The sequence below is a fragment of the Garra rufa genome, chromosome 21, assembly GCF_049309525.1.
Source record: "Garra rufa chromosome 21, GarRuf1.0, whole genome shotgun sequence".
NCBI lineage: Eukaryota > Metazoa > Chordata > Actinopteri > Cypriniformes > Cyprinidae > Garra > Garra rufa.
The window spans coordinates 6,551,815-6,579,148 of NC_133381.1; the positions used below are offsets into that span (position 1 = coordinate 6,551,815).

The 27,334-nt window shown below is 35.6% G+C and overlaps 1 protein-coding gene across 1 annotated transcript in view; it reads right to left on the bottom strand.

Moving 5' to 3' along the window:
* The window catches only part of LOC141296270 (nesprin-1-like), a 100,898-nt gene that overhangs the window by 54,276 nt on the left and 19,288 nt on the right, over positions 1-27,334 (bottom strand). The window contains exons 15-50 of the mRNA XM_073827534.1: positions 26,470-26,638; positions 26,277-26,373; positions 23,468-23,670; positions 23,216-23,380; positions 21,762-21,914; positions 20,967-21,110; positions 20,713-20,880; positions 19,253-19,411; positions 18,789-18,953; positions 18,503-18,637; positions 17,422-17,580; positions 17,127-17,323; positions 15,772-15,880; positions 15,524-15,688; positions 14,146-14,313; positions 13,874-14,050; positions 12,557-12,697; positions 12,194-12,354; positions 11,931-12,081; positions 10,773-11,000; positions 10,602-10,700; positions 10,339-10,526; positions 10,113-10,236; positions 9,621-9,787; positions 8,780-8,933; positions 7,258-7,883; positions 7,001-7,180; positions 5,798-5,948; positions 5,546-5,704; positions 5,270-5,452; positions 5,085-5,186; positions 4,806-5,009; positions 3,319-3,526; positions 3,095-3,207; positions 1,966-2,171; positions 1,636-1,785 (exon numbers count right to left, since the gene is read on the bottom strand). Coding sequence (XP_073683635.1) covers positions 1,636-1,785; positions 1,966-2,171; positions 3,095-3,207; positions 3,319-3,526; positions 4,806-5,009; positions 5,085-5,186; positions 5,270-5,452; positions 5,546-5,704; positions 5,798-5,948; positions 7,001-7,180; positions 7,258-7,883; positions 8,780-8,933; positions 9,621-9,787; positions 10,113-10,236; positions 10,339-10,526; positions 10,602-10,700; positions 10,773-11,000; positions 11,931-12,081; positions 12,194-12,354; positions 12,557-12,697; positions 13,874-14,050; positions 14,146-14,313; positions 15,524-15,688; positions 15,772-15,880; positions 17,127-17,323; positions 17,422-17,580; positions 18,503-18,637; positions 18,789-18,953; positions 19,253-19,411; positions 20,713-20,880; positions 20,967-21,110; positions 21,762-21,914; positions 23,216-23,380; positions 23,468-23,670; positions 26,277-26,373; positions 26,470-26,638 — 6,228 coding nt within the window. The remainder of the gene's footprint in view (positions 1-1,635; positions 1,786-1,965; positions 2,172-3,094; positions 3,208-3,318; positions 3,527-4,805; positions 5,010-5,084; positions 5,187-5,269; positions 5,453-5,545; positions 5,705-5,797; positions 5,949-7,000; positions 7,181-7,257; positions 7,884-8,779; positions 8,934-9,620; positions 9,788-10,112; positions 10,237-10,338; positions 10,527-10,601; positions 10,701-10,772; positions 11,001-11,930; positions 12,082-12,193; positions 12,355-12,556; positions 12,698-13,873; positions 14,051-14,145; positions 14,314-15,523; positions 15,689-15,771; positions 15,881-17,126; positions 17,324-17,421; positions 17,581-18,502; positions 18,638-18,788; positions 18,954-19,252; positions 19,412-20,712; positions 20,881-20,966; positions 21,111-21,761; positions 21,915-23,215; positions 23,381-23,467; positions 23,671-26,276; positions 26,374-26,469; positions 26,639-27,334) is intronic.

The following is a 27,334-nucleotide window of genomic DNA, read 5'->3' on the forward strand; positions in this document are numbered from 1 at the left end:
CCCCAGTGGTGGTGCAGTGGGCAGGGCTCTCTGTAGCCCTCTCTTGCTCCACGTCACACTCCACCGTCGCGGATGTAGCAGTCGGCTCTCGCACCTGGTCCGATGGGTCCGGCTCTGGCTCTGTCGCTCTCGGCTCGGGCTCTCCATCGTCGGTGGGCTCGGGCTGCAACTCCGCTTGTCGGGGTGATGTTGGGCTGGGTTCTGGGTCTGGAGTGGGGCTGGTGTCATCCTTCGCGGTCAACGAAGCTCTGCTGGACACCAGCACCCACTCGATGTAGTCGGCGAGGCTCTCTCGAGGACCCTCCCCGGACAGCTGCCTCTGGATGTTATCATTAAGTCCCACGCGGTAGAACGTGCATAGGCAACTGTCCGGGTAGTGCGTAAACGGGGCGAGGAATATAAAGTCTCTGGTGTGGTCCTCGAGAGAGCGGTTCCCCTGCTTCAGGAGGAGGATGAGGACGGCGGGATCATTCATGACGGGGGAAAAAAAAAAAAACTAAACACTGATACAAAAAAAAACGGAAAATAAACGCAGGGGAAGACGCCGTGAATTTTTTTTGGGTCGGTCTTTCTGTCACGCGGGTGTGCAGGACGAGACGAGACGATAGACGAGATTAACAATCAACAGTAAATTTAATAGAATTCTCCAAGATGAACAAGGCAGGAACAGGCAGGAACACAGAGGGCTTTCACACACATCCAGATAACGTTAAAGACCGACAAAAGACTAAACTCAAAGACAGACTTATAAAGGCAAACTAATCAAGAAAACACAGGTGATACAGATGACACTAACGAAGACTAATCATAGGGCTAAACCAAATCACAACAGAATGGCAGGGGGAGACAATGGGTGAAACCAATGACAGACAGGGTTGTGACAGAAACACTGTTTATTGATTATTTATAAATAGAATTCCCAAACGTATTAAATAATTTTTTTTATTTAATAATAATTTATTTAATAATAAATTTTATATTTTGCATTATGATTTTCTTATTTACTTAAATATGTTACATGCAAAGTGCATGCATTTAAATTAATAAACAATAAATTTGAATAATAAATTATTTCTAAAACATTCATAAAACAAATATAATTACCAAAATAAAAATATTTAAGAAATTCAATATTTCTTTATTATTTTTTATTATGCGGGGGAGGGGAATATTTAGGATATTTGTAACACTGGACCACAAAACAGTCATAAGGGTCAATTTTTTTATTTTTTCCATTGATGTATGGTTCGTTAGAATAGGACAACATTTGGCTGAGATACAACTATTTGAAAATCTGGAATCTGAGGGTGCAAAAAAATCTAAATATTGAGAAAATCGCCTATAAAGATGTCCAAATGAAGTTTTTAGTAATGCATATTACTAATCAAGAATTAAGTTTTGATATATTTACAGTTGGACATTTACAAAATATCTTCATGGAACATTTCTTTAATATCCTAATGATTTTTGTCATAAAAGAAAAATCGATAATTTTGACCCATACAGTGTATTGTTGGCTATTGCTACAAATATACCTGGTTATAGACTGGTTTTGTGGTCCAGGGTTAAATTTTAGAATGTATGTTCCAAACAATCATACAATATTTAAAAAATTAATGTTTTAATTGTTCTAACCTCTCTTTAAGCACTTCATGTTGGAATTCTTCCACGCGTTCCAACGTCACTCTCTCCTGATCGCCGTGTCTCCCCTCAGGCAGCTCGGTGCTCATCCTCACATCCATGCGCTCCAGCCAGCGGGTCAACCTCTGCAGACGGGCCTCGAAACTAAAAAGACACAGCACAGATTTTAATTCAGAGCGTTTGGTGACATATAACCCCCTGCCAAATTGAGAGCCGAGTGTAGGTCCTCTCCTACCGTTTATCCCCAGGAATGATTTCAAACAATCTGCCGCTCTAATATTTAACCCAGCAAGCAGCAGAGTGATGCTGCTGCTAAGTACTCACCCGCTGAGCAGATTGGCGCTCTCTTCCAGGTTTTGTTGGTTTTGTTTACACTGCTCTACGTAGCTGTCCCAGTCTTGCTGGATGGAGGAGAGGTTCTGCTGGACTTGACCAGCGCTGGCTTTGGGGAGGTGCAGGAGAAGCTTCTCGCCCTCAGTACACACCAGCGTTAGACGGCTGTCTCCATCATCCACCCGCTCCAGAGCTCCCTGTATTACAGTGAGTTTAAGTGCTAAGTGTTACACATACAAAACATGTTTTCAACATTGATAATATTAAAGGAGTAGTTCACTTCCAGAGCAAAAATTTACAGATAATGTATTCAACCCGTTGTCATCCAAGATCATGTCTTTCTATTATAGTCGTAAAGAAATTATACTTTTTGAGGAAAACAGTTCCATATAGTGGACTTCCATGGTGCACCCGAGTTTGAACTTCCAAAATGCAGTTTGAATGCAGCTTCTAAATGATCCAAGCTGAGGAAGAAGGGTCTTATCTAGCGAAACGATCTGTTATTTTCTAAAAAAATTGACAATTTCTATACTTTTTAACCTCAAATGCTTGTTTTGTCTAGCTCTGCGTGTACTCTGGGTATTCCGGTTCAAGACAGTTAGGGTATGTCGAAAAAATCTCATGTCATTTTCTCCTCCAACTTTAAAATCGTCCTACATCGCTGGAGAAGTAGCGACCCAGTGTTTACAAAGTGAACATGCAAAGAAGATCAAACGGCCTTTACAAAAAAGGTAAAACAGAGATGTAGGACGATTTTGAGTTTTCCACATACCCTAACTGTCTTGAACCGGAATACACAGAGTACACGCAGAGCCAGACAAGATGAGCATTTAAGGTGAAAAAGTATATAAACTGCAATTTTTTTTAGAAAATAACCAATCGTTTTGCTAGATAATACCCTTCTTCCTTAGAGCCCTTTGAAGCTGCATTTAAACTGCATTTTGCAAATTCAAAATCTCGGGCACCATAGAAGTCCACTATATGGAGAGAAATCCTCAAATGTTTTCCTCAATTTCTTTATGACTGATGAAAGAAAGATAGAGTAATGTTGCTGAAAATTCAGCTTTGCATCACAAGAATGCGCAAATGCTTGGTATATTTTTTTTTTAGCGTGAAGTACCTTTAGTTTTTGCAGTTTGCGTTCCACCACGCTCATGTCACCAGAATGGTCGGCACATTCTCTCACAATGTCTTTCTGTCCAGACAGCCATGTATGAAACTCCTTCACGAGATCTGAGACAAGAAGAAGACAAAGCAGATAGTAAGTAAACAAATTTTTCACAAATGCCTGTCCTTGAATCAATAGGGAAGGTTATTTTAAATCAGGAATACAGTGATTCTCACCACTGAAGTGCTGTTGGAGGCCATGTTGCATGGACACAAGCTTCTTAACACACAGCTGATTGACTGTTTCATATTTCTTGATGAGGTCGGTCAGAGAGGAACCTAGACCAGCAAGCTCCTCAGATGGGTATTTTCTGCAAAGCGTGTTCAGGCTTTCCCGGGCTGAGTCAATGCTGGTCTGCTGGTTCTGAAGCTCCTTTTGGATTTCCTATGAATTGTACGGATGGAAAATGTAAAAGTAAAGTTAGGCAAGGTTTCTAGTTGCAAAACAGTCATAATGTAGTTATATCTGACCATTGTTCACCCACTCTCTGATCCTTAGCGCTTTTAAAATATCTACATTTGAGGTCAAAAGTTTACATATACCTTGCAGAATCTGCAAAATGTTAATTATTTTACAAAAATATGAAGGAATAACTGCATGTTATTTTAGTTTAATTGAGTACTGACCTGAACAAGACATTTCACATAAAGACGTTTGCATATAGTCCACATGAGAAACTACCCGCTGTTCTTTAGAAAAATCTTTTAGGTCCCACAAGTTCTTTTGGTTTTTCATCATTTTTGAGTATTTGAACCCTTTCCAACAATGACTGTATAATTTTGAGATCACTGATGCTTAAAGAAACTATGCATTAAGAGCTGAGAGTGAAAACTTTTGAACAGATTGAAGATGTGAACATTTTTCTTATTTTGCCCCAAAATCTTATTTTTCTTTTATTTAGTATTGCCCTTCAAAAGCTACAGAAGATACTTACATGTTTCCCAGAAGACAAAATGATTTACCCTGATCTTCAAATTCAAAAATTTTCATCCCCGGAACTTAATGCATTGTTTTTCCTTCTAAAGCATCAGTGAACACAAAAATGCTGAAAACCCAAAGAATTTGTGGGACCTGAAGGATTTTTCTGAAGAACAGCGGGCAGTTTAACTATTCAGGACAAACAAGGGACTCATGAACAACTATGACTAAACAAAAAACACAGCTGTGGATCATTCAGGTAACAACACAGTATTAAGAATCAAGGGCCATTTTTATAAATTCAACTATTATTTTCTCTTGTGGACTATATGTAAATGTATTTTATGTGAAATAATTTATTAAGGTCAGTACTAAATAAAAATAACATGCATTTTGCATTATCATTCTAATTTTGGTATAATATTTAACATTTTGCAGTTTCTGCATGGTGTATGTAAACTTTTGACCTCAAATGTATATGTGCACCAAATGTCCTCTGTTACAATTAGCTAACTGTGAAATGCCTCAATTCATTAATTTCTTTATAATGAGGCTTGAAGTTATTTTCCAAAACCTTCTCTCTTTCCGTTCCTCTCTGGTGGAATCTAGCTTACTAATAAACACGGCACTGTATACGGCAATCATTGTTGGTTCTATCACTGCTTATGCTCTTCTATTGTAAGTTGCTTTGGATAAAAGTGTCTGCCAAATGCATAAATGCAAATATATGTCCATCAAAACAAACCTTCACTCTGCAGATCTCTTCAGGAGCTGTTCCACATGGTGATTCCACCAAAGATCTCTCAACGTTCTGCAACCAATCGGACATCCGGTTGAGAAAATCTTCTAGCTGTTTCTTCTGAGAGCAGAAATCTTGGAGATTGCTCTTGGATTGATTACATAGCTCTTCAATGTTACTAATTTTCCTTTTGAGGTCCGTCTCCATGACCTGAAAGATGGTGTAAAGATCATTAAACCAATTATCAAACCAATGACCAGGAGAACTAATGGAGGTGAGCCTTACCTGCAGTTTAGCAGGGGTATCTTGTCCACCGCAGAGTTGTTTGAGCTCTGAAACTTTCTCTTGTAAAGCAACAATTTTCTTTTCTTTCAGACCGACATCCGCCTACACAGAAAAATGAATAAAAATATTACACAACTGTTGCTCTGGTTTTATGAATGTGTTTAATAACACATATTGGAACGTGCCTTGACTTCAGAGAGTTTGTTTGCAGTTTTCTGGCTGTCGTTGAAGTTATTGAGTCCATCTGTAAGATCCATAACCGAGCTGTTGGACCAGCTTTCAATTTCTCCACTGATATCGTAGATTTCCACCCACAGAGCAGAACTCCTCTTGAGACTTTCGAGATTGTCCTCGATTTTTTCTGAAACCTGTGCAGATATGAAGAATATTGCTTATTAGTTTCTGTTATATGAGATCATTTTTATTGAAAACTTAATCATTCGGCATTCGGACAAACTCACATCTAGCCACTGGTCCACAGTGGCATCTATTTCTGTCTTCACAGTCTGGGTGTCGCAATCAGGGATCTTGTTTAATTCACTTAAAAGCTTCTTTCCTTTACTGGAGAATCGCTCTAGTACATCCTGGTTACTGGCCATCTCTGCTTTAACAGCTTCATGCTACAGAAAGAAAGAGCATTAATGACACACATTAAAGTTTATCTTGGATAGTAAAAGTTAGTAACTCTATTTTCACAATCTGTCAGGGTTTACCTTCAACAGGGATCTCCGTGTATCCTCTTGGTCTTTTAGGACAGCTTTTATGTCTGCTATAGCATCAGCACTCTCCAATATTGTGTTAATTGAAGACTTTAAGCTCTGGTAGTCTTTCATCAGCTCTACCAAAGCACTGCTCTGCTCTTGCCTGGGGAAAAAAAACATGCAGCAATGTCAGAGAGACAGTGAAAATTAGCACTTATGCATAACTAAAATATGGAAAATTAACATCATCAGGTGGTGATGCTCCAACATTTAGACCAAGTTACCTACCGCGACTGATCAAATCAGACCATTCAAGTGCCACAAAGTCAACATGTATCCATTAATAACTTTTAATTCTTTTAACATAAAAAAAGGACCACTCATGTGCCACAAAGTCACGATGTAGCCACTAAAATTTTTGTTTATTTAAATTAAATTTAGTTCAACTGAGTTATTTAATATTTTATTTAATTATCTATATATATTTTTTAATTGAAACAAATAATTAAATAAATATATAAAATAAAATATTTTTATTTTAAATTACATTTTTTGTTAAATATTAAAAAATAATAATATTAAATACACAACTAAATTTTATTAATATAATTTTTTTATTAAACTAAATAACTGAATTAGATTAAAGTTAAACTTAAAGTAATTAAATTAAATAAATTAAATTAAATATGACTAAAATGGACAATTGTGAGCCAATAATTGTACCAACAAATGGAAACTAACGTCCAAAATTGGAGGATCAAATGTGAAAGTAAATATGAAATATATATTAAATATACTATAAGGGCCACTAAATAAAATAAAATAAAATAAAATGAAACAAAATAAAACAATTAAATAAAAAATAAATTAAATTAAAAATAACAATTATTCAATTGTTCATAAAATATGACTAACAAGGCAATGTGAACATTTTAGTTATTAGTTCTTTTATTAAATTATATTTTTAGTTAAATATTAATTAAATAAAAACTAAATATGAAATATATATTAAATATGCAAATTAAATTAACATACATTTTAAATTAAATTAAATAATTAAACTAGATTAAAGTTAAATTAAATTAAAAAGGACAATTGTGAGCCAACAATTGTACCAAATCTAATGTCCAAAGTTTTCTTAAACTTAAAACTCTCTATGTTTTTAGTCATTTTACTACAAAGTGGGAAAAATACCAATAAAACAAAGAAGCCCACCTTTCCGTGATGAGTTTCTTGGTGTCTTCCCAGGTGGTCTGGAGGAGGTTAATTTCCCTTAGTACTTCACCACCCAGCTCGGCATCTCTCTGGGCCAGCTGTTGTCCTTTATCCCTGAGCCACTGCTCCTCATGTTGGTGCGACTGAAGCTCATCTTCCAGTTGATTAAAGAACCGAAGCCTGCACACATCACAAATTCATTAAACACATCCTAACAGATAAGTACAAACAATTCTGTTTAATTGTGTATTCGATACCTCTGCTGTAGAGTAAGCAAATTGGGCTCTTTCAGGCCTTGTTTATCTGCCTTCTCCTCAACATCCTCTACCGTTTTAAGCAGCTGCTCTTTACGCTGTCTGAACGAGCTCCAAAGAGCCCCGAGAGCCTCAGCTTCGCTTTGTTTGGAGCCCAGTAGGTTCCTCACGGCGTCAAGCTCAACGCTCAAGGAGTCGGCCAATGAGCGGCACGAGGATCGAGTCTCCTTTCCATTCATCAGGTGGAGATGAGCCTTACAGAGGCTGCCATCCAGATTCACAGCGAGTGTCTCAAGACGGCTGATATCAGGAATGATAGCTTCAAGGTCCTTCTGCAGCTCGTCTACCCGGCTTTTATCCCAACTCCCAGCGCTCTCCACGGTCTGTCTTAGGCCTTGAAGGACGCCGGCTGCCACACTATGGGTGTGTAGGAAGGCCTCGAGCTTATCCAGACTCTCACCTCGTAGTTCAACCAGTTGATGGGCCTCCATGTACGGCTGCAAGGAGTTCTCCCACTTTCCTTGAAGATGCTGGACCTCAGCTGGCTCACAAACATCACACAAGGTCTTAGTTTGCTCTTGAAGACTCTGTCTTAGAACACTTTGCTTCAGCAGATCATCTCTTCTCCCCTGGTGAGAAAAATTATAAAACATGAATATATGTGACCCTGGACCACAAAACCAGTCGTAAGTAGCTCAGGTATATTTGTAGCAATAGCCAAAAATACATTATATGGGTCAAACACTGCAAAAAATGATTTTCTTACTTAGTTTTTTTGTTTTGTTTTTTCAGCCAAAATATCTAAAAATTCCTAAATCAACAAGGATTTTCTAGACTTTCAGAAAAAACAAGTTAAAATTAAGTGTTTTTGCTTAAAACAAGCAAAATCATCTGCCAATGGGGTAAGAAAAATAACCTTGTTTTCTGTTTGAAATAAGTTTTTTTTTTTTTTTGCTTACCCCATTGGCAGATTATTTAGCTTGTTCTAAGATAAAACTTACTTAATTTTGACTTGTTTTTTTCTGAAAACAAGACAATATTTTTTACTTGTCTAGTTTACTTGTCTTTAAGAATTTGTAGATATTTTGGCTGGAAACAAGACAAACAATCTAAGTAAGAAAAGTATTTTATGCAGTGAAATGATTGGTTTTTGTTTTATGCCAAAAATCATTAGGATATTATGTAACGATCATGTTCCATGAAGATATGAATATGCATTGCTAAGAACTTCATTTGGACAACTTCAAAGGCAATTCTCTCAATATAATTTTTTTTTTTTGCACCTTCAGATTCCAGATTTTTTAATATTTGTATCTCTGCCAAATATTGTCCTTATTCTAACAAACCATATATTAATGGAAAGCTTATTTATATAGCTTTGATATAAATCTCTTTCAAAAAATTTACCCTTATGACTATACCCTTGGTCCAGGGAGACATACTTTAAAATTTAATTTACTTTCTAGTGACATTTACATTTCTTAACATACCAATTACAAGCCAGAGATTGAATAGAGGAACTTACCTTGATATCATTGGTAGAAGGCTGAAGATCAGTGATATCAACGTGAGAAAACGAGTGTAAAGAAGAGAGGAAAGACTCTCCCCATTTGAAGAACTTCTGTAGGGCTTGATCAAACTGCTCCACCTGAGAAAGGTGCTCTTGAAGAACTTGGATTCTGTGATGAAGAGGTTAATGTACAGTATTAAGTCAGACATTCAATTTTTTAATCTCTTACTTCACCTAGACCATTTATGAAATCTAAGCTACAAAAATAGAACAAAACATAAGTACTTTAACATACTGACCCACCTTGATGAGCAACAGTGTTATTTACGGCAGTAAATGGAGGTTGGCTAATCATAATAAGTGACCCTGGACCACAAAACCAATTATAAGGGTCATTTTTTGATGATTTATACAGATGATTTATAATAAGCTATAAAAATAAGCTTTCCATTGATGTATGGTTTGTTAGGATAGGACAACTATTTGAGATACAACTCTGGAATCTGAGGGTGGAATTATTATTTATTAGCAATGCATATTACTAATCAAAAATGAACAGATTTACAAATGGTCTTCATGGAACATAATCTTTACTTAACATCCTAATGATTTTTGGCATAAAAGAAAAATTGATCATTTTGGCCTATACAGTGCATTGCTGGTTACTTATGACTGGTTTTGTGGTCCAGGGTCACATATTTACTTACAAGAGTCTTAAAGGTACAAGAGCAAATAAGAAACAGCCTGTTTAACCCTAAGGGTCAGAAAATGGTTGGTCATCCAAAACTATTTCTGCTCCAAGAAACCTAAAGATGCCCCCTTTAAACAGATGCTGCTTAAGCTTAAAATGACTGACCTTTGAGGTATAGCTGTGGTCTGACATTTCCATCTTTTCTCGAGTTGTTCATGGTCTTCTTTGAGTGTTTTCACACGTTTATCTGATGCAGTGGTGTAAAGAGTTGGTGTTTGGGAAACTAGCCTAGTGTAAACCGACTCCAGAGACTGAAGTTCACTCTGTAGGTGCTTCAAAAGAAGTTTAAAATCAATATATGAATTTTATAAAGAAACAGCTTTGAAATTGCTTTGCTTTTTTAAATGAAGAGATGAAATATTAATCATTATTAACTAAGCCTACTTTTAACAATTCAAAAAGAAAAGAAGATATTTTAAAGAATTTTGAAGAACCAAACAGTTGTTGGTCCCCATTGACTTCCATTATAGGGAAAGTAATATGACGACAAAAATTTATTTTTGGGTAAAATATTCCTTTAAATCCCAGTGGATAAAATCAAGCCTTTCATTCATTATTTAAATATTGTTTCACATAGAAATATGACTGATTTTTTACTTTCAATTCCAGCAGTTCTCCATCCAGCTTTAGCTTGTCAACCGGGAGCAATTGAGATTCAGAGCTGGATATGGATTCACATCTCTCCAGACATGACTGAAGGGCAGACCAATCCTTTTCATACCTGAAATAGACAAAATAATCAAGACTCAAATAAATATGTCTTAACAAATAATATCTATTCTTCTGTTTTTTAATAATATAAGATTAGAGACAACAAACATACTTTTGCCAGTGTGACAGAAGGCTCTCCATTTGGTTCTGTTTTTCCTTGGCCTGTTTTAAACACTTCTCGTAACTTTGCTGCAGGGCCGCCACGGCTCTTTCCGCCTTCTCCCTATCACTGAGCCTGCGGGCGCCAGCAGACAGAGACAGCAGAGTGGCCTTCAGCTTTTCCAGGGACTGGAACATATCCTGAAGACCAAGCAAATCACTCAATCAGGCTGAACTAGTGCAAATAAATGAGACATTATTATCCATTTATCATACCATGTGACTCTGTAGAGTTTTGTAGGTCTCGGATGAAGACACACAGGAGGTGACAGGGCTGTCAAGGTTCTTCTGGATATCTTCAACCTCTGATTGTACCTTTAAAATGTAGAGTTATTAGACAACATAAGACTTTAGTAAAACTGCAGTTAACAGCATGTGCAAATTTACCTGTTGAAGGTTGGCGTTGAACTTCGTCTGGTGGGAGGAGCTTTCTTCCAACTGTCCATTCAGGTGTTCCACACTCTCCTTAAGCTCCTCCCAGTATCTGCCAATCTGTGTCAGGCGGGCTTTGATTCGTGCAGATTCGCCAGAGGACACAAACTGGACCAGCGCTTGAGATTTCTCCTCCAGATTGGACAGGACCTGTGACCTCCCCTGCAGACCCTCTCTGATTGTCTGCACACCAGAATATAAGAGATTAAAACAATGCAATGTCAGCGGCACTTCATATAGAAAATAGAATTTTTATTAAAATATGTTTTTATAACAAATAATAATAATAATAAACAAACAACCAAAACTACTCAAAATGAATGCATAACTTAACATTATGCACATTAAAAATAAATACAAATAAAAATGAGTGCTATTAAATGGTAAGCAATTATTAAATGGTTAGTGATATTAAATTAAAACAAATGTAATTAAAATATTAACAAACAAATCTAAAAATACAAAATTAAAGAATGCAACATGAAATGTAATCAATTTATAATAATTTATATTAATAAAATTACATATATGTGACCCTGGACCACAAAGTAGCACAGGTATGTTTGTAGCAATAGCCAAAAATACACTCTATGGGTAAAGATGATTATTTTTCTTTAATGCCAAAAATCGTTAGGATATTAAGTAAAGATCATGTTCCATGAAGATATTTTGTAAATTTCCTAATATAAATATATCAAAACTTAATTTTTGATTAGTAATATGCATTGTTTAGAACTTAATTTGGACAACTTTAAAGGTGATTTTCTCAATATTTAGATTTTTTTTCACCCTCAGATTACAGATTTTCAAATAGTTGCATCTCGGCCAAATATTGTCCTATCCTAACAAACCATACATCAATGGAAAGCCTATTTATTCTGCTTTTTTTTCAACTGACCCTTGTGACTGGTTTTGTGGTCCATGGTCACAAATATATAGAAAATTTTCCATATAATTTAATCAATTATGTGTTTTTTTTATAAATAAATCTTAAAACTATTAAAAACTTTTATTTAAGGTTCAGTTTTTAAATAAATACAGAAGCCAAACAGTCATTTCAAGCATTTAAAAAAAACATTGTTCTTTTATTTATTTATATATTTTTTTGTGTACCTTTACGGTACAGATTTGCTGGTCTAAAGGTGTGCTGGAGCTTTTCAAGGCATCCATTTCTTTTTCTCTCTCCGTTATCCATGTGGAAAAAGCTTCAAACTCACTCCCGAAAGAATCCCACTGATCTTTCATGCCCTCCAAAGTTTTCACACTGAAAAATGATACAGTAATTGCATTATGGATTCATAATGATTTCACAGATTAGGCTTAATGCATTGACCTAACTTTAGCATAATAATTTATAAAATAAAGTAGAGTATTACTCTCGCTTGAGTCCAGTCTCAACTTTGTCCACTTGTTCACTCAGAGCCCGTGCTTGATCCTGGAGAAGAGACTGATTTTTTGGGCCCAACTGGATCTCTGCGGCCCTCTTGAGAAGAGTGTTCACCTGTCTGGCCTCTGTTTCACACTGTTTCAGGAGTTCCTACAGGAAAAACAGCAACAGATGCATATTGGCTATTTTACAATGGCTTGTAGTGATGCTCATTCAATCAGATTTTATTGCCAGAGCAGATTTTTGGTTGCAAAATCTCATGCAGCTCTTCTGTTTTCATAATAAAGACGCTCATGTTTAATTAAAGGTGATTCATTACACCAAGCCCTTGGAGATCAAGTGTTATTCTCACCTTGGCTTGCTCCAGCTCTGTGCTGAGACTGTCTGGACTGCTGAAGTTCATCTCTCTCTCTGTGACCGATCGCACTTTACCCACAAACTCCCTCACTGCTGCCTGCTGACCGTCAAACTCCTGCCAAGCAGCTAAAGTCACCTGAGAATAGAGACGGATATTTATACAGTGTTTCAAAGTCAGAAAATATTTTTACTTTAAAAAAAACAACATCAATATGAAACTGCATTCAGAACACATTTGTGACTCTGGACCACAAAAGCAGTCATAAGGATCACTTTTATTAAATATTTATAAGATTTATAGATCTGAATAAATAAGCTTTCCATTGATGTTTGTTTCATTAGGATACAACAATATTTGGCAGAGATACAACTATTTAAAAATCTAGAATCTTAGAGAGCAAAAAAAATCACCTTTAAAGTTGTCCAAATGAAGTTCTTAGCAATGCATATTTCTAATCAAAAATTAAGTTTTGATATATTTACAGTAGGAAATTTACAAAATATCTTCATTGAACATTCTTTACTATACAATGTATTTTTGGCTATTGCTACAAATATACTACTAAAGACTGGTTTTGTGGTCCAGGGTCACATTTAACTTTGAATTTAATGCAATATGTGACCCTGGACCACAAAACCAGTCTTAAGTCGCTGGGGTATATTTGTAGCAATAGCCAAAAATACATTGCATGGGTCAAAATTTTTGATTTTTCTTTTATATCAAAAATCATTAAGAAATTAAGTAAAGTTCATGTTCCATGAAGATTTTTTGTAAAATTCCTACTGTAAACATATCAAAATGTAATTTTTGATTTGTAATATGCATTGTTAAGAACCTAATTTGGACAATTTTAAAGGTGATTTTCTCAGTCTTTTTGATTTTTTTGCATCCTCAGATTTCTGATTTCAAATAGTTGTATCTCAGCCAAATATTGTCCTATCCTAACAAACCATACATCAATAGAAAGCTTATTTATTGAACTTTCATATGATGTATAAATCTCAGTTTTGTCAAATTTAACCTTATGACTGGTTTTGTGGTCCAGGGTCACATATATTCCCCAAACTAAACAGAATATTCATATAAAAAAAAAAAAAGTCAAAATAGTCTGTATATATTAGGATTAAAAATAATAACAATTATTTATTTTATATATACACATTTAATATATTACATTTTATTTTGTTTCATTTGACTTAAACATCCTCTGTCTATAACATAAACAAAACATCTAAAATATATAATTATGTTTTTATATTTATTATTTTATTTATTTGACTTGACTAAGAAAAGTTTGAGAACCATTCACACCTCCAGGTTTTTTTCCTGTGACTCTGTGCTTTGATCCATTTTGCTCAAGGTGGTCTCTAGTTTCTGCAGGTCTTTCTGTAAACTCTCCTCCAGACCTTCCTCTACCTGCAGCTGCTTTCCACGGTTTATCTGCTCTTGCATTTCCTTCCTCTTCAGCCGGAGACGCTTCAGTTGTTGCTGCACATTAGGAAAGCGGATGAATGTAAGATAAAAAAATATATGATTTTTAGCTTTATATTTAAGGGTTGTGATTCATTCTGTGAGAGTTGCACCTGATAAAGCAGCAGCAGTTGTTGGGCTTCTCTGACAGACTCAGAGTCCAGAATCTTGCTGATTTCTGACTGCAGCTCCTGCTGACCCTGGGTCAGCTCCTCCAATGTAGTTTTCACCTCCTCTCTGAACTGCACACAGTCGCTCACCGCCAGCACGACCTTCTCTGACTATCATAACACAGGCATACAATTTGTTTTTTAATATTTAAAAGCATCATAACTTGGGAAAGAGCACTTTTAAGTCTTAAAGGCACAGTAGCAAAAACAGACGGTTCAATTCGAAGAGGTGTAAAATGTTCATGTATGAATGATCCACAGCTGTGTTTTTTTGTTTAGTGATAGTTGTTCATTGAGTCCCTTTTTTGTCCTGAACAGTTAAACTGTCTGCTGTTCTTCAGAAAAATCCTTCAGGACCCACAAATTCTTTGATTTTTCAGTGTAAAATTTTGAGATCCATCTTCTCACACTGAGGACAACTGAGGGACTATTACAACTATTACAGAAAGTTCAAACGCTCAGTGATGCTCCAGAAAAAAAACACAATGCATCAAGAGCCAGGGGGTGTAAACTTTTGAACAGAATGAAGATCTGTACATTTTTCTTATTTAGTCTAAATATCATATTTTTTCTTTTAGTTCTGCCCCTCCGAAGCTACAGAAGATACTTACGTGTTTCCCAGAAGACAAAATAAGTTAAATTTACCCTGATCTTCAAATGCAAAGTTTTTTTGGTAACACTTTACAATAAGGTTCATTAGTTAAACATTAGTTAATGTATTAACTAACATGAACTAACCATGAGCAATACATTTGTTACTGTATTTACTAATCTTCATTAACGTTAGTTAACGGAAATACAGTTGTTCATTGTTCGTTCATGTTAGTTCACGTTGCATTAACTAATGTTAACAAGATTTCAACAATGTATTAATAAATGTTGAAATTAACATTAACAAAGATTAATAAATGCTGTAGAAGTGCAATTCATTATTAGTTCATGTTAACTAATGCGGTTAACTAATGTTAACTAAGGAACCTTATTGTAAAGTGTTACCGTTTTTTTTGTAGGTTTTTATCTGAAGCATCTGTGAGTGTTTGAACCTTCTGTAATAGTTGCATACGAGTCCCTCAGTTGTCCTCAGTGTGAAAAGATGGATCTCAAAATCATACAGTCATTGTTGGAAAGGGTTCAAATACACAAAAATGCTGAAAACCCAAAAAAATTGTGGGAACTGAAGGATTTTTTTAAGAACAGCAGGCAGTTTAACTGTTCATCCATGTATTTTCCGGTATCAATGTGTGAAATATAAAGCTAGCAGATATTTTCCCATTTGGCAGATGATTTATTTGTATTTGTTCTAAACATGAATATGTCTTACCTCAGAAAGGGAGGTGAGGAGACCCTTGAAGTCATTGGAGAGTTTGCTTAGAGCAGCTCCCTGTCTCTGAGCATCACTCTCTGTGCAAACCTCTATCAAAGCGGCCAAACGCGTCTTCAACCAGCTCACGTTCCCCTCCTGCAGTTCAGCATCATTTCTCAGGCTCTGCAAATCATGAAAGGATGATCAATCAAGTTTTCACACTGCTGTCACATTTGTTTTCTATCCACTTCATCTTTGTTTCTCACCTCAATGGTGGATTTGACCTGTCCAAACTTGCTGGGGTCTCCGGCTCTGTTTCGCAGAAGTCTGAGTTGACTTTCCTTCGACGTAACCCAGGCAGAAAGCTCAGAACACCTGCAAACAAAAAAAATATAATTATATTTTTAACATTGTAAAAAATTAAAATAAACATCATTCAGCAGTGATTTTACAAGGAACAGACAGTACAATAGCCAAGTCACATTTATTTGATGTTTTCTGTCTCTGCAGCCTCAATATATAAGAACACTTCATGAGAATTTGACTGTTTCATGGTTTAACATGAAGAAACTGTGACGGAAATATATTACTTAATGTAGTACTAATACTACTTATAAAATTATCACGAAAACATTATTTAAGAAATATTTACCATAATTTATTTACCAGAAAAAGGTAAATATACAACACAGTATTACTAAAAAATAAATAAAATAATAATAAATTAATAATAATTAAAAAAATATATAAATTAATTAGAGATGCTTTTGATGATTAAAACTGAATAAAACCATTAAAATGAAATCCAAAAAAAAAAAAAAAAATGAAATCCCAAAAATTAATGTAAAACATAGAATTTGGTAAACATAAAACTGAATTTGAGAAAAAAAAGTAAAGCGGATTTCATAAGGCTATAATTGTTCAACTTTTAATAAATTGCTGTTAAATTGTGTTTCATGATTTCAATTTTTCAGACTTGCTTTTTGATTAATATTTTTTTAATTTAACAATGGAAAATATTATTTTGAGAAAAAAAAAAAAGGAAAATGGATTTCATAGGGCCTTAAAAATTTCATTTTTGTTAAACTTTTAACAAATTTCTGTTAAATTGTTTTATTATTTCAATTAATTAGACAGGCTTTTTCATTATTTTTTTTAATTTAACCATTAAAACAGAGTCTAGAAAAATGTAAACTTAAATCCATAAATTTTAATTAAAAAACAAAATAAAACAGAATTTGTGAAAAAATAAAACAGATTTCATAGGGCCCTAGTATTAATACCACACAATTATGAAACTACTACAAATTCATCCATAAAGCAGCTCTAAAATGACAACAGAGTCATTATTTAGCTTAGTTTAGTTGATTTGTAGTGTTGAATGTTGATTCAGGTTAGTTCAATAACAGTGGGGATAGTTCAATAGTTCTGAAGCTAATACAGTTCAACTGAAGCCAATAGTGGGATTATTCAGCTCAAGTCAATTCAATGTTGATTCAGTTTAGTTCAATAATTGTACAAAGTTCATGCAATTATGAAATTAGCTTAACCGAGCTATAAACAGCTTTACAGAAGACAATATTCTGATTATTCAGCTCAAGTCCATTAAATATTGATTCACCTGGTATTAAACTCCTTCCACTTGTCCGGGTACTGCATTAGTTTCTGATGTGTGCTGTCGATATCCTCTTTGACCTCTGCAAACGCCGTCCGGGCGTTCCCCAAAGTTTGCTGGGCTTGTTCGTTTTCTGGAAGCTTCGAGCTCAGTTCTTCCATATGCTGTAAGCGCTTCTCACAAAGAGCCTGCGGACCCTTTTCCTTAAAAAACATCTATATAAAGATATCCAACATTAGCATTCCCTATTTCCAAGGACAGAAAGAGTGCGTATTGTGAGTCTAATGCTGGTGAATCTCACCCTGTGCTCTTTGATTAACCTCTCGCTGCCCATGCTGGGCAGACTACGGTTCTCACGGGCCAGTTCAGCCTGACACTCCTGCACCGATGCCATCAGACGACTCTTCTCCAGTTCCACCTTCAGATGCAACAGGTGAGAGGGAATCTCTGTCTGGACGTCCTGGAGAATAGATGCATTTTGATATTGTGGGTGCAATTCATTGCAAGTGGTTTTCCTCATACGTTTAAAGGGGTCATCGGATGCAAAAATCACTTTTACATGTTGTTTGAACATTAATGTGTGTTGGCAGTTTGTGTACACGACCACCCTACAATGATAAAAAATCCACCCAGTGGTATTTTTTTAATATTTAAAAGTAATATCCCCTTTTTAAAATCAGGTCATTCTCAGCTTCTTGTTGGTGTGACGGCACACAGACAGAGGCCACTCCCACGATAGTTGATTGACATGAGCGCCTTACCTTAGACCCGCCCTCACCGAGCTGAAACAGTGACTCCGATCACCAAGCATGTCGCCGATTGAGTGACTAAGGTGTTCTGTTGTTGAATGCAATAATGAACATAACAGTAGTCATTTACTCCCGACATCTGAGCCGCTGAAGATGCAGAGGATTAACGTTACTTTCGTTTTTGAAAGGAGAGCGCCGATCCCGCCGATGTTGGTGCGAATCATTTGTGATGCAGCTTCACCCACAGCAGAAGTGTATAAGGGTTTTTAATGCATCTTTGCAAATGGCCTTTCTTAATAATGTGCTAGTTAGCAATTTTCACAACTAAACGTGGCTAAATTCGGTAAACATTACGGCTCATCATCCCACGGCAGAGAGGGGCGGGGCGAGCAGAACTCATTAGCATTTATAGGAACATGCAACAGAATAGCTTGCTCTAAAAAGGGCTGATTTTGACAAGGTAAAAAGAGTGTTTTTTACACTACCATAGAGAAATGTTAACCAAAGTATGTTATAGACTTCTCATTAAGACCCTAAAGAATCATATCAACTTGTGGAAAATGGGCATCCGATGACCCTTTAAGCTATAGAAATGGTTGGTATTGTGAGGTGGGACTGTAAGCGTTCTCTGACCTTCCACTGTTTGTGCAGTTTCCTGACTGTTTCCTGCAGATTCTGCTGTTCTTGCTCTGGTAGTATATCTGTGAGTTCATCGCAGGCTTTCAGAAAGGCATTGAGAACTCTCTGATCCAGCTGCCCGAAGAACTCCTGCAGGACATTCAACAGAAATATTATGAAATCACTTCAGCTTTTGAGATTTCTCTGAACTAATTTCCTTCTGGAGACCAAATAAAGTTCAAACTCTGCTTTCGGCCTATTTGCCGAGCACTAGAATAGACTGTGGGGTTTAATTTCTCACAGTGTGCTTTTTCAGAAGGTCCTCTGGGTTTCCTCTCTCAGTCATGGAGCTGCGAGCTATTTTCAGAACCTTCTCCAGCTCCACACGAGACTCCTCAAATCTCTTCATCAGGCTGCTGTTTGCCTCCACATGACTCTTCCACTCTGTGGTTTCTTTTACCATGCCCTTTTTGAGATAAAACATACAGTACAAAGCACGTTTAGGAAAGGAAAAACACAAACGGGATTTATTTCATATCACAATTGTTTCTCTAAGATCAAGTGGATGACTTCTGTCTAATCCCCTGATTCTCAGACTGTCGTTTTGTCTGCTGTAAAGTTTCAGAAGAGATCTCAAACTGTGCTCTGATTTACCAAGAACACATAGTTTGCTATCTATATTCGAAGATATTAGCATTGAACATTTCTCAGTCTCATTCTTGCATATAAGACATAACGCTGTTCTTCCAATGGTGTAGTTCTCACCTGTGAAGAGGCCTGAAGCTCTGTGATTCTCCTCTCCAGCAGTGACGTGTCCAGGTGTTTTAGGTTTTTACTGGTATCCAGTGATTTCAGAATGATCTGATGGTTTTTATCAATCACTGACAGACACTTTTTACAGCTCTGCTGATAGGTCACCAGCTCCTGATAATTGTGTAAACAGAAATATACAAAAAAGAGAATTAATGGCAAATACTGGATAGAGAATTAATGGCAAATATTGTAAAATATATAAAATGTGTTTTAAAAAGTGTTTTTTTTAATAAATACATAAAATATAAGTGCTCTCAACATATAATATAAAGTCTCTACATACCAAATCAGATGTACAAAGGCATAAAATTCACATTTTTTGGGACCAAAACTATTTAAAAAAAAAAGTTAATTATTCCCTAAAATATCTGGGCTCCTGAATTAATGTTTTGACTTGACAAAAAAATTAAATACATTTATTAAATTTGTAATTTTTTTAAAAATATTATTTATTCACTTAAATAAAAACAGATTTTTTTAGGTAAAATGAAATGTAATGAAATTATATAAAACAGCTAAATATTTGATATTTAATTACATAAATAACCAGTGTTATTTCAGTGTAATTATCATTGAAATAATATTTCATATAGTAGTTTTAATTTTAATATTTTCCATTTTTTTATTACATTTTTTGTAATTTTTAGTTTTAGCAATATCATTTTTATTTCAGTTTTAGTCTTAGTTACAATCAAACCAAACCATATTCAGACACCATATTTAATTTTATATATATAATATATAATTTTATTATTTTATTATATATATATATATATTTTATAATTTTACTATTTTTCTTTATGGCTGCAGGACCCTAAAGTTAATTTTAGTAAGTAAGGATAGCAAAATAAAGTAAACTGTGACATATTATACCCAAAAAGTCTTCATGGTTTGCTTAAGTGTTTTTAATTGTTAATGCAACCTTTTTATACCACAGACTGAACAAAAATAAGCATTGCTTGGTAATTGGTCAAAGTGTTGATAGTTGTGTAAATGTCATACAAACAGTTTTACATGCAATTTTACATACCTTTCTATCAAAGTTATCTGACATTATCAAGATGAATTTGTTCTGACACAGTTTAACTCTAGTGTTCTTGTCATATTTTATTACCATTTTTAAACTATAGTGAATAAACTGTAAAAATTTAAGAAATGTTAAAGGTGTCTGAATTAATTTAGGTTTGACTGTATTTTCATAAACTAAATGAAATTGTTGCTAAAATAAAGTTCAGTTAAAATTAAATTTTATTTCAAGTAACAAAAATGCATTTCTATGGCTTTAATTTTAGTAGCTATAACCCTGGTTAACTGCTATATTTCAGTATCGAATGATATATTACTTATATCCTTATACCCTAAAATCTCATTGTCACACCACCCTTGAGTATAACCCATAGTCCTTTAGTCACCTGACACTTCTGCTTGAAGTCTCCTGGAGCCTCGGAATCCCTGGAGGAAGTGATGCGGCTAGCCTTCTCCAGCGACTGGTAGAACCCAGTGATATGTTTCTCCATCTCCTCCAATTGAGGCAGCATGGCCTGGGACTCCCTCAGCAGGGGCAGTGCTCTCTCTCTTATCTAAAGGAGACATGGAGGTCATAATGTAAGACGGTGTGATCACAGTCTAATGTGGCAGTGCATAGGGGAAAATACAGGGCAGCCACCTTGCTGAGCTCATCCTTGATGGACGCCATGGTAGACAGCATCTGTGCAATCTCCTCCTCAGTGAGGTCTTTGGTCAGCTGCTGTGCGTTACGTGTGGCCGTCTTGTACGCTGCCTCCATGGACGGCACTTTGTGCTTGATGTCCTATGAGAAATTAGGTAAAATTGATATTATCTTTATAAATTCTTACATTATGCACACTACTGTTCAAAAGCGTTTGGCCAGTAAGATTATTTTTAAAGAATTTGTTTTTTTTTATTCAGCAAGGGTGCAATAAATTGATTAAAAACTTTCCAAATACATGCTGTAAATTTTAACTTTCTACTGATCAAAGAATCCTGAAAAAGTATTATGGTTTGCACAGGAAAAATTAAATAGCACAACTTCAACATTAATAACATCAAGAAATGTTTCTTGAGCAGCAAATCAGCATATTAGAATGATTTCTGAAGGATCATGTGACACTAAAGACTGAAGAGTAAGGATGCTGAAAATTCAGCTTTGCATCACAGGAATAAATTAAAATTTAAAATATATTCAAATGAAAAAGAGTCATTTTAAATGGTAAAAATATTTCACAATTATTTTGTTTTTACTGTATTTTTATCAAATAAATGCAGCCAAACAAACATTTTCCAAACTTTTCAATGGTAGTCTGATTAAGTAAGTATAAAGCAACCCAGTCAAAACTACAAATTCAAGAGTTTTAATTACTCTAAAGTGGTTAATGCTATGACTGACCAATCAGAAAGCATTACAGAGTTCCAGGTAATAAGCTTTGTTAACTTTGATTACCTCAACATCTTGTAGATACGTCCGTATGTTCAGAAATGAAACCTGAACTGGATTGTTCATCCTTTCATTGGCCATGTCAATAAATGCTTTTAAAGCTTCAATTCCATCGTCATAATCCTTCCTCAGTTTGTCCACTTCATCAGCTCTTGCATACTAAAAAAAATATACATTATCAGGGAAACAGTCATGAAAAATAAATCAAGAAACCATGACCTTAAAGAACACCTCACGCAAAAATAAAAATTCAGTCATTAATTCCTCAATTTTACTTACTTAAACTTACGGTTGAACCACTGATGTCACATGGACTATTTTAATCAAGTCCTTTCTACGTTTCTATATATGGAGGGTCAGAAAGCTCTTGAATTTGATCAAAAATATTTTATTTTGTGTTCCGAAGATGAGCGAAAGTCTTACGGGTTTGGAACGACATAAGGGTGAGTAATTAATGACAGAATTTTCATTTTTGGGTGAACTTTCCCTTTAAATTAGTAGATTATTTCCAGAACAAAAATTTACAGATGATTTACTCACCCCCTTGTCATCCAAGATGTTCATGCCTTTCTTTCTTCAGTCGTAAAGAAATGATGTTTTTTGAGGAAAACATTTTAGAAATTTTCTCCATATAGTGGACTTCTATGGTGCCTGTGAGTCTGAACTTTCAAAATGCAGTTTAAATGCCACTTCAAAGGGCTCTAAACTATCCCAGCCGAGGAAGAAAGGTCTTATCTATCAATGTGATCAGTTATTTTCTTAAATAAATTATTATTTATACACTTTTTAACCACAAATGCTTGTCTTGTCTAGCTCTGCAATGTGCATGTGTAATCTGTGCACTCTGGTTCAAGACAGTTAGGGTATGTCGTAAAACTCCCATCTCATTTTCACCTCCAACTTCAAAATCGCCCTACATCATTCTTTGCACGTTCACTTTGTAAACACTTGGTCGGTACTTCTGTTGCGATGTAGGGCGATTTTGATGTTGGAGGAGAAAATGAGATGGGAGTTTTTCAACATACCCTAACTGTCTTGGAGCGGAGTGCACAGAATAATACGCATTGCAGAGCTAGACAAGATGAGCATTTGTTGTTAAAAAGTATATAAATATTAATTTATTTATGAAAATTACCGATTGTTTTGCTAGATAAGACCCTTCTTCCTCAGCTGGGATCGTTTAGAGCCCTTTAAGCTGCATTTAAACTGCATTTTGGAAGATCAAACTTTTGGGCACCATAGAAGTACACTATATGGAGAGAAATCCGGATATGTTTTCCTCAAAAAACATTTCTTCATGACTGAAGAAAGAAAGACATGGACATCTTGGATGACAAGGGGGTGAGTAAATGATCTGTAAATTTTTGTTCTTGAAGTGAACTAATCCTTAAAGGGATGAAAAACAAAATGCTTGATGTGTAGTATATAGTATGAGCCCTAAATGTGGTCACATGTCTTACATGTTTGACTTTGACAAACAGCTCTCTCCATCTGCCGTTGAGAAGAAGCAACTGCTGTTTCAGTTCTCGAGACACAGTCTCATCACACGTCTCAATCAGAAAGTTTCCAGCATCATTCATATCCATGTGCTGCTGAATCCAGTGTGGAAGATTCCGGAAAAACTCCTGCAGAAAAAAATTTACATAATTTATACACAACAGTTTTTTATTTAGCAGCATTTCATCTGAAAGTTGCAAACTTTTACAACACACCCGTTTGTCGCTTTCTGACTGGTTGAGCATCTTCTCAGCGTCCTCCAGCCAGGCCTGCAGACTGGCCACTGTGCTGCTGTATTTCTCCCAGTTGCAGATGACTTCCTCCAGCATGCTGCGGACACTGCGCACCTCCACTGACAGGTTCTTCCACTGCGCTGTGGCATCGCTCAGAAACTTATTCACCCCTTCCACCTCCTCAACTGAAGACAAATCACATTATGAATATGAGTCTTGCACATTAAAAACAAATGCATTTCACAATCTGATTTCTGAGTTGCACAAGACACACAAATCAATCCCTAGAGTCAGGAAGGTGCCCACTGTTATGGATCAGAGTATCAGCTACTCTAAGTGAACTGACAGGAGGGGTTAGTAGAAGTGAAATGACTGTATTGAGATGTTACTAGGGGTGTAACGATATGCCTAGGTCACGATACGGTACGTATCCCGATATTGGCTTCACGATACGATACGTATCACGATATTTTGAACAAAAATTAAAACATGAAACTGAAAATCAAACAACAGATTTATTTTTAAAAAATAAACAAATTTCTATAGCATTCTTAGTTTTACATACAAGGTCACATTTTAAGGTTTAATAAAAACCTTCTGTATTAAAATTAACAACTGAATAGGTCTGTCTGTCACTGAATTATTTATTTTTTTTAAATGTAACATGATAATGATAAAATTGTCAAGATGTCGAATTCTTTAAACCTGCTAGCGATGCAAGATTCTATGTGTGTGCGAAACAGAGTCCTACCCGACGGGTGACCCGCTAAAATTGACGTAACAGGTGGAATAATGTTTATCTGTCAGGTACAGTGCGGGTGACAGGCACGGGTATTTGCTCTTTGGACTCAATCCGGTACACGCTGACGCTGTTCTCAAACGGTCCCGTTCTTGTGTTCACGCTCTGTCTGAAGACAGTTTAAAAGCCCTTTCACATGGGACGCGTCTAGCGGTGGACTCGCTGCGCGGCTGCAGCTTTCTTTCATAGTGAAAGTGTTTTGCGGTCGAGCTGGTGTTCGCGACGCGCGGTCTCGGGGTAGACGTAGTTGCAAACAACAAGGTCTCATTTTACTTTACAAAAACAAAATAAATGAAACTTAATGAAAATACTGTGTTATTTGCTATTTGTCATTTTATGGGACAATGACTAGCGTAGTTTTCATATCAGACACAGTCTACACGCATTTTCTGGATTTTTTTTCACCTTTATTTATAGCCTTTCTCCGTATTTTATGGATCATACAGCTACATTATAGGCTATTTTAAATTATCTTGATCATATTTTCAACACTCTGACATGCGCTCAGTGAAATGTGAAATTTACTGTCGCGTGACTGTAAAACCAAAATGCTGTCGGACGTGAAAACGGGGTATCTTTAATTTCAATTTCAGCCGAACTCATGTTGCTCTACTAATATCCAGTTCAAATGATTTCTGCATCTGATTCTGCAAGCACAAGCAGCTGTAGCAGAGTAGGAGACGTCGGCAGCTCAACCAATAGGAATAGACTGTCGTCATATCGTAAATGTATCGTCATCACTCTACGATACATATCGTAACATTTTTGTATCGCGAAATATCGTACCACGAAATATCGTTACATCCCTAGATGTTACACACTTCAATCAAGATCAACCACGTGATCTAAACAGACGCTATGTTATAGAGTTCTCTGGCTTCTCTAAACTCACCTCTCTTGGGGATTTTACTGCCTGGAATATGAAATAGTTAAACCACATTACTACACTCGACATGGTATCTTTGTATTCAGATGAATCTATTCCTAACACCTAACAATAACACATTCAGGTTATTTTTTCATGGCATTTTCAAAAGAAAAAAAAAAGAGGTTATATTTTGCATATATATAGGCAATATTTATTTTATAATTTTTTTTTACATTAATTTCAACATTGTTTTTTCACATTATTTTTTATTACATTAAAATTTACCCTTATTTTTTAATGTCTCTTTTGCTATTTTTTAAAATTAAAAATATATTAAAATACAGTAATAATGTAAAATATTATTATAATTTAAAATAACAGTTTTCTATTTGAATATATTTTAAAATGTAATTCATTTCTGTGATGCAAAGCTAAATTTTCAGCATCATTACTCCAGTCTTCAGTGTCACATGATCCTTCAGTAATCATTCTAATATGCTGATTTGCTGTTTAAGAAACATTTATTATTATTATTACTATCAATATTTAAAACAGTTGAGTACATTTTTTTTCAGGATTATTTGATTAATACAAGATCAGCATTTATCTGAATTCGAAATCAGTGATTAATTAAATTGATCAAAAGTGATGATAAAGACATTCATGTTATAAAAGATTTCTATTTTAGATAAATGCTGTTCTCTTGAACTTTCCAATCATTAAAGAAACCTGAAAACATTATACTCAGCTGTTTTCTTGCATTGTCACAATATTTCTATTATACAGTTAAGCACATTTCCCACCACATTCTCATTACTGTGAATAGATTTATACAAAAAAAAAATGATTAAGTAAAAATTCAGTATCAAAGCTTATTCTCATTATTGTATTATGAATATACACTACAGTTTGAACGTTTGTGGTCAAACTTGTGTTTTTTTTTTTTTTGAAAGGAAGAAATTAATGGTTTCAAGCATGTATGACAGAATGAGGCTGCCTGATCACAAAGCAATAGGCTCATTTTGGCTGCTGGAGTTCAGAATCGCTGCCAGGGAACGATTATAAAAAGCTGCATGAATCTCCATCCTCAGGGGGATAATAGCTGAAAGTGAGACGTATTTTACCTGAAGCCCCAGATTTCAAGTAGGAGTCAGCAGCTTGTTTCAGAGTCCGGAACGTGGTTTCATATTGCTCAAAGAACTTATGGCCTTCAATAAACGCCTGTGTGTAAATGAGGACAGTAATGGGAAGATATTTCATGAATCAGTTTTAATAAAGCAGATTAAAAGAGGTTATTAAATACGCTGGAGGACGTACAATATAATTTTGAAGAAGGAGCTCCACCGAGTCCCGACGGCCGTATTTAATGATCCAGGATTTGAGCTTTGACTCAGCCAGCATGAGAAACGCCATTAGACGGTACTTCATCTCCCAGAACTCAAACTTAATCAGATGGACGTGAGATGATGTGGTCACAAAATTAAACCTGTGGAAACATCACATATTAGTAAATATAGCGGAATTTTGAGTCTGTAGTTTCTATAATTACAGTATATAACAGTAAAGTTAACACAAAATAATGTATTAATTATAAATGTTTCTTGGTTCATATGCATCAGAAAAACATTAAAATAATATTGTAATAATAAAATAAAAAGTTGACATGATGCTAGATTGTTCCACATCTACTTAGTGATGTTTGCACAGTTCTATGTAGGTGTTAGAGTGTTGCTATGAAGTTGTCTGGGGTGTGCTATGTGGTTCCCTGGGGTGTTCTTGGTGGTTACTAGGGTGTTGCTATGTGGTTGTCTAGGATGTTCTGGGTAGTTGTTAGGGCTTTGCTATGCGATTGTCCGGGGTGGTTGCTAGGGTGTTTCTATGTGGTTGTCTAGGATGTTCTGGGTGGTTGTTAGGGTGTTGCTATGTGATTGTCCAAGGTGATTGCTGGGGTGTTGCTATGTGGTTGTCTAGGATGTTCTGGGTAGTTGTTAGGGTGTTGCTATGCGATTGTCCGTGGTGGTTGCTAGGGTGTTTCTATGTGGTTGTCTAGGATGTTCTGGGTAGTTGTTAGGGCTTTGCTATGTGATTGTCCGAGATAGTTGCTAGGGTGTTTCTATGTGGTTGTCTGGAATGTTCTGGGTGGTTGTTGTTAAGTCATTGCTGTTTGGTTGTGTGTAGTGTT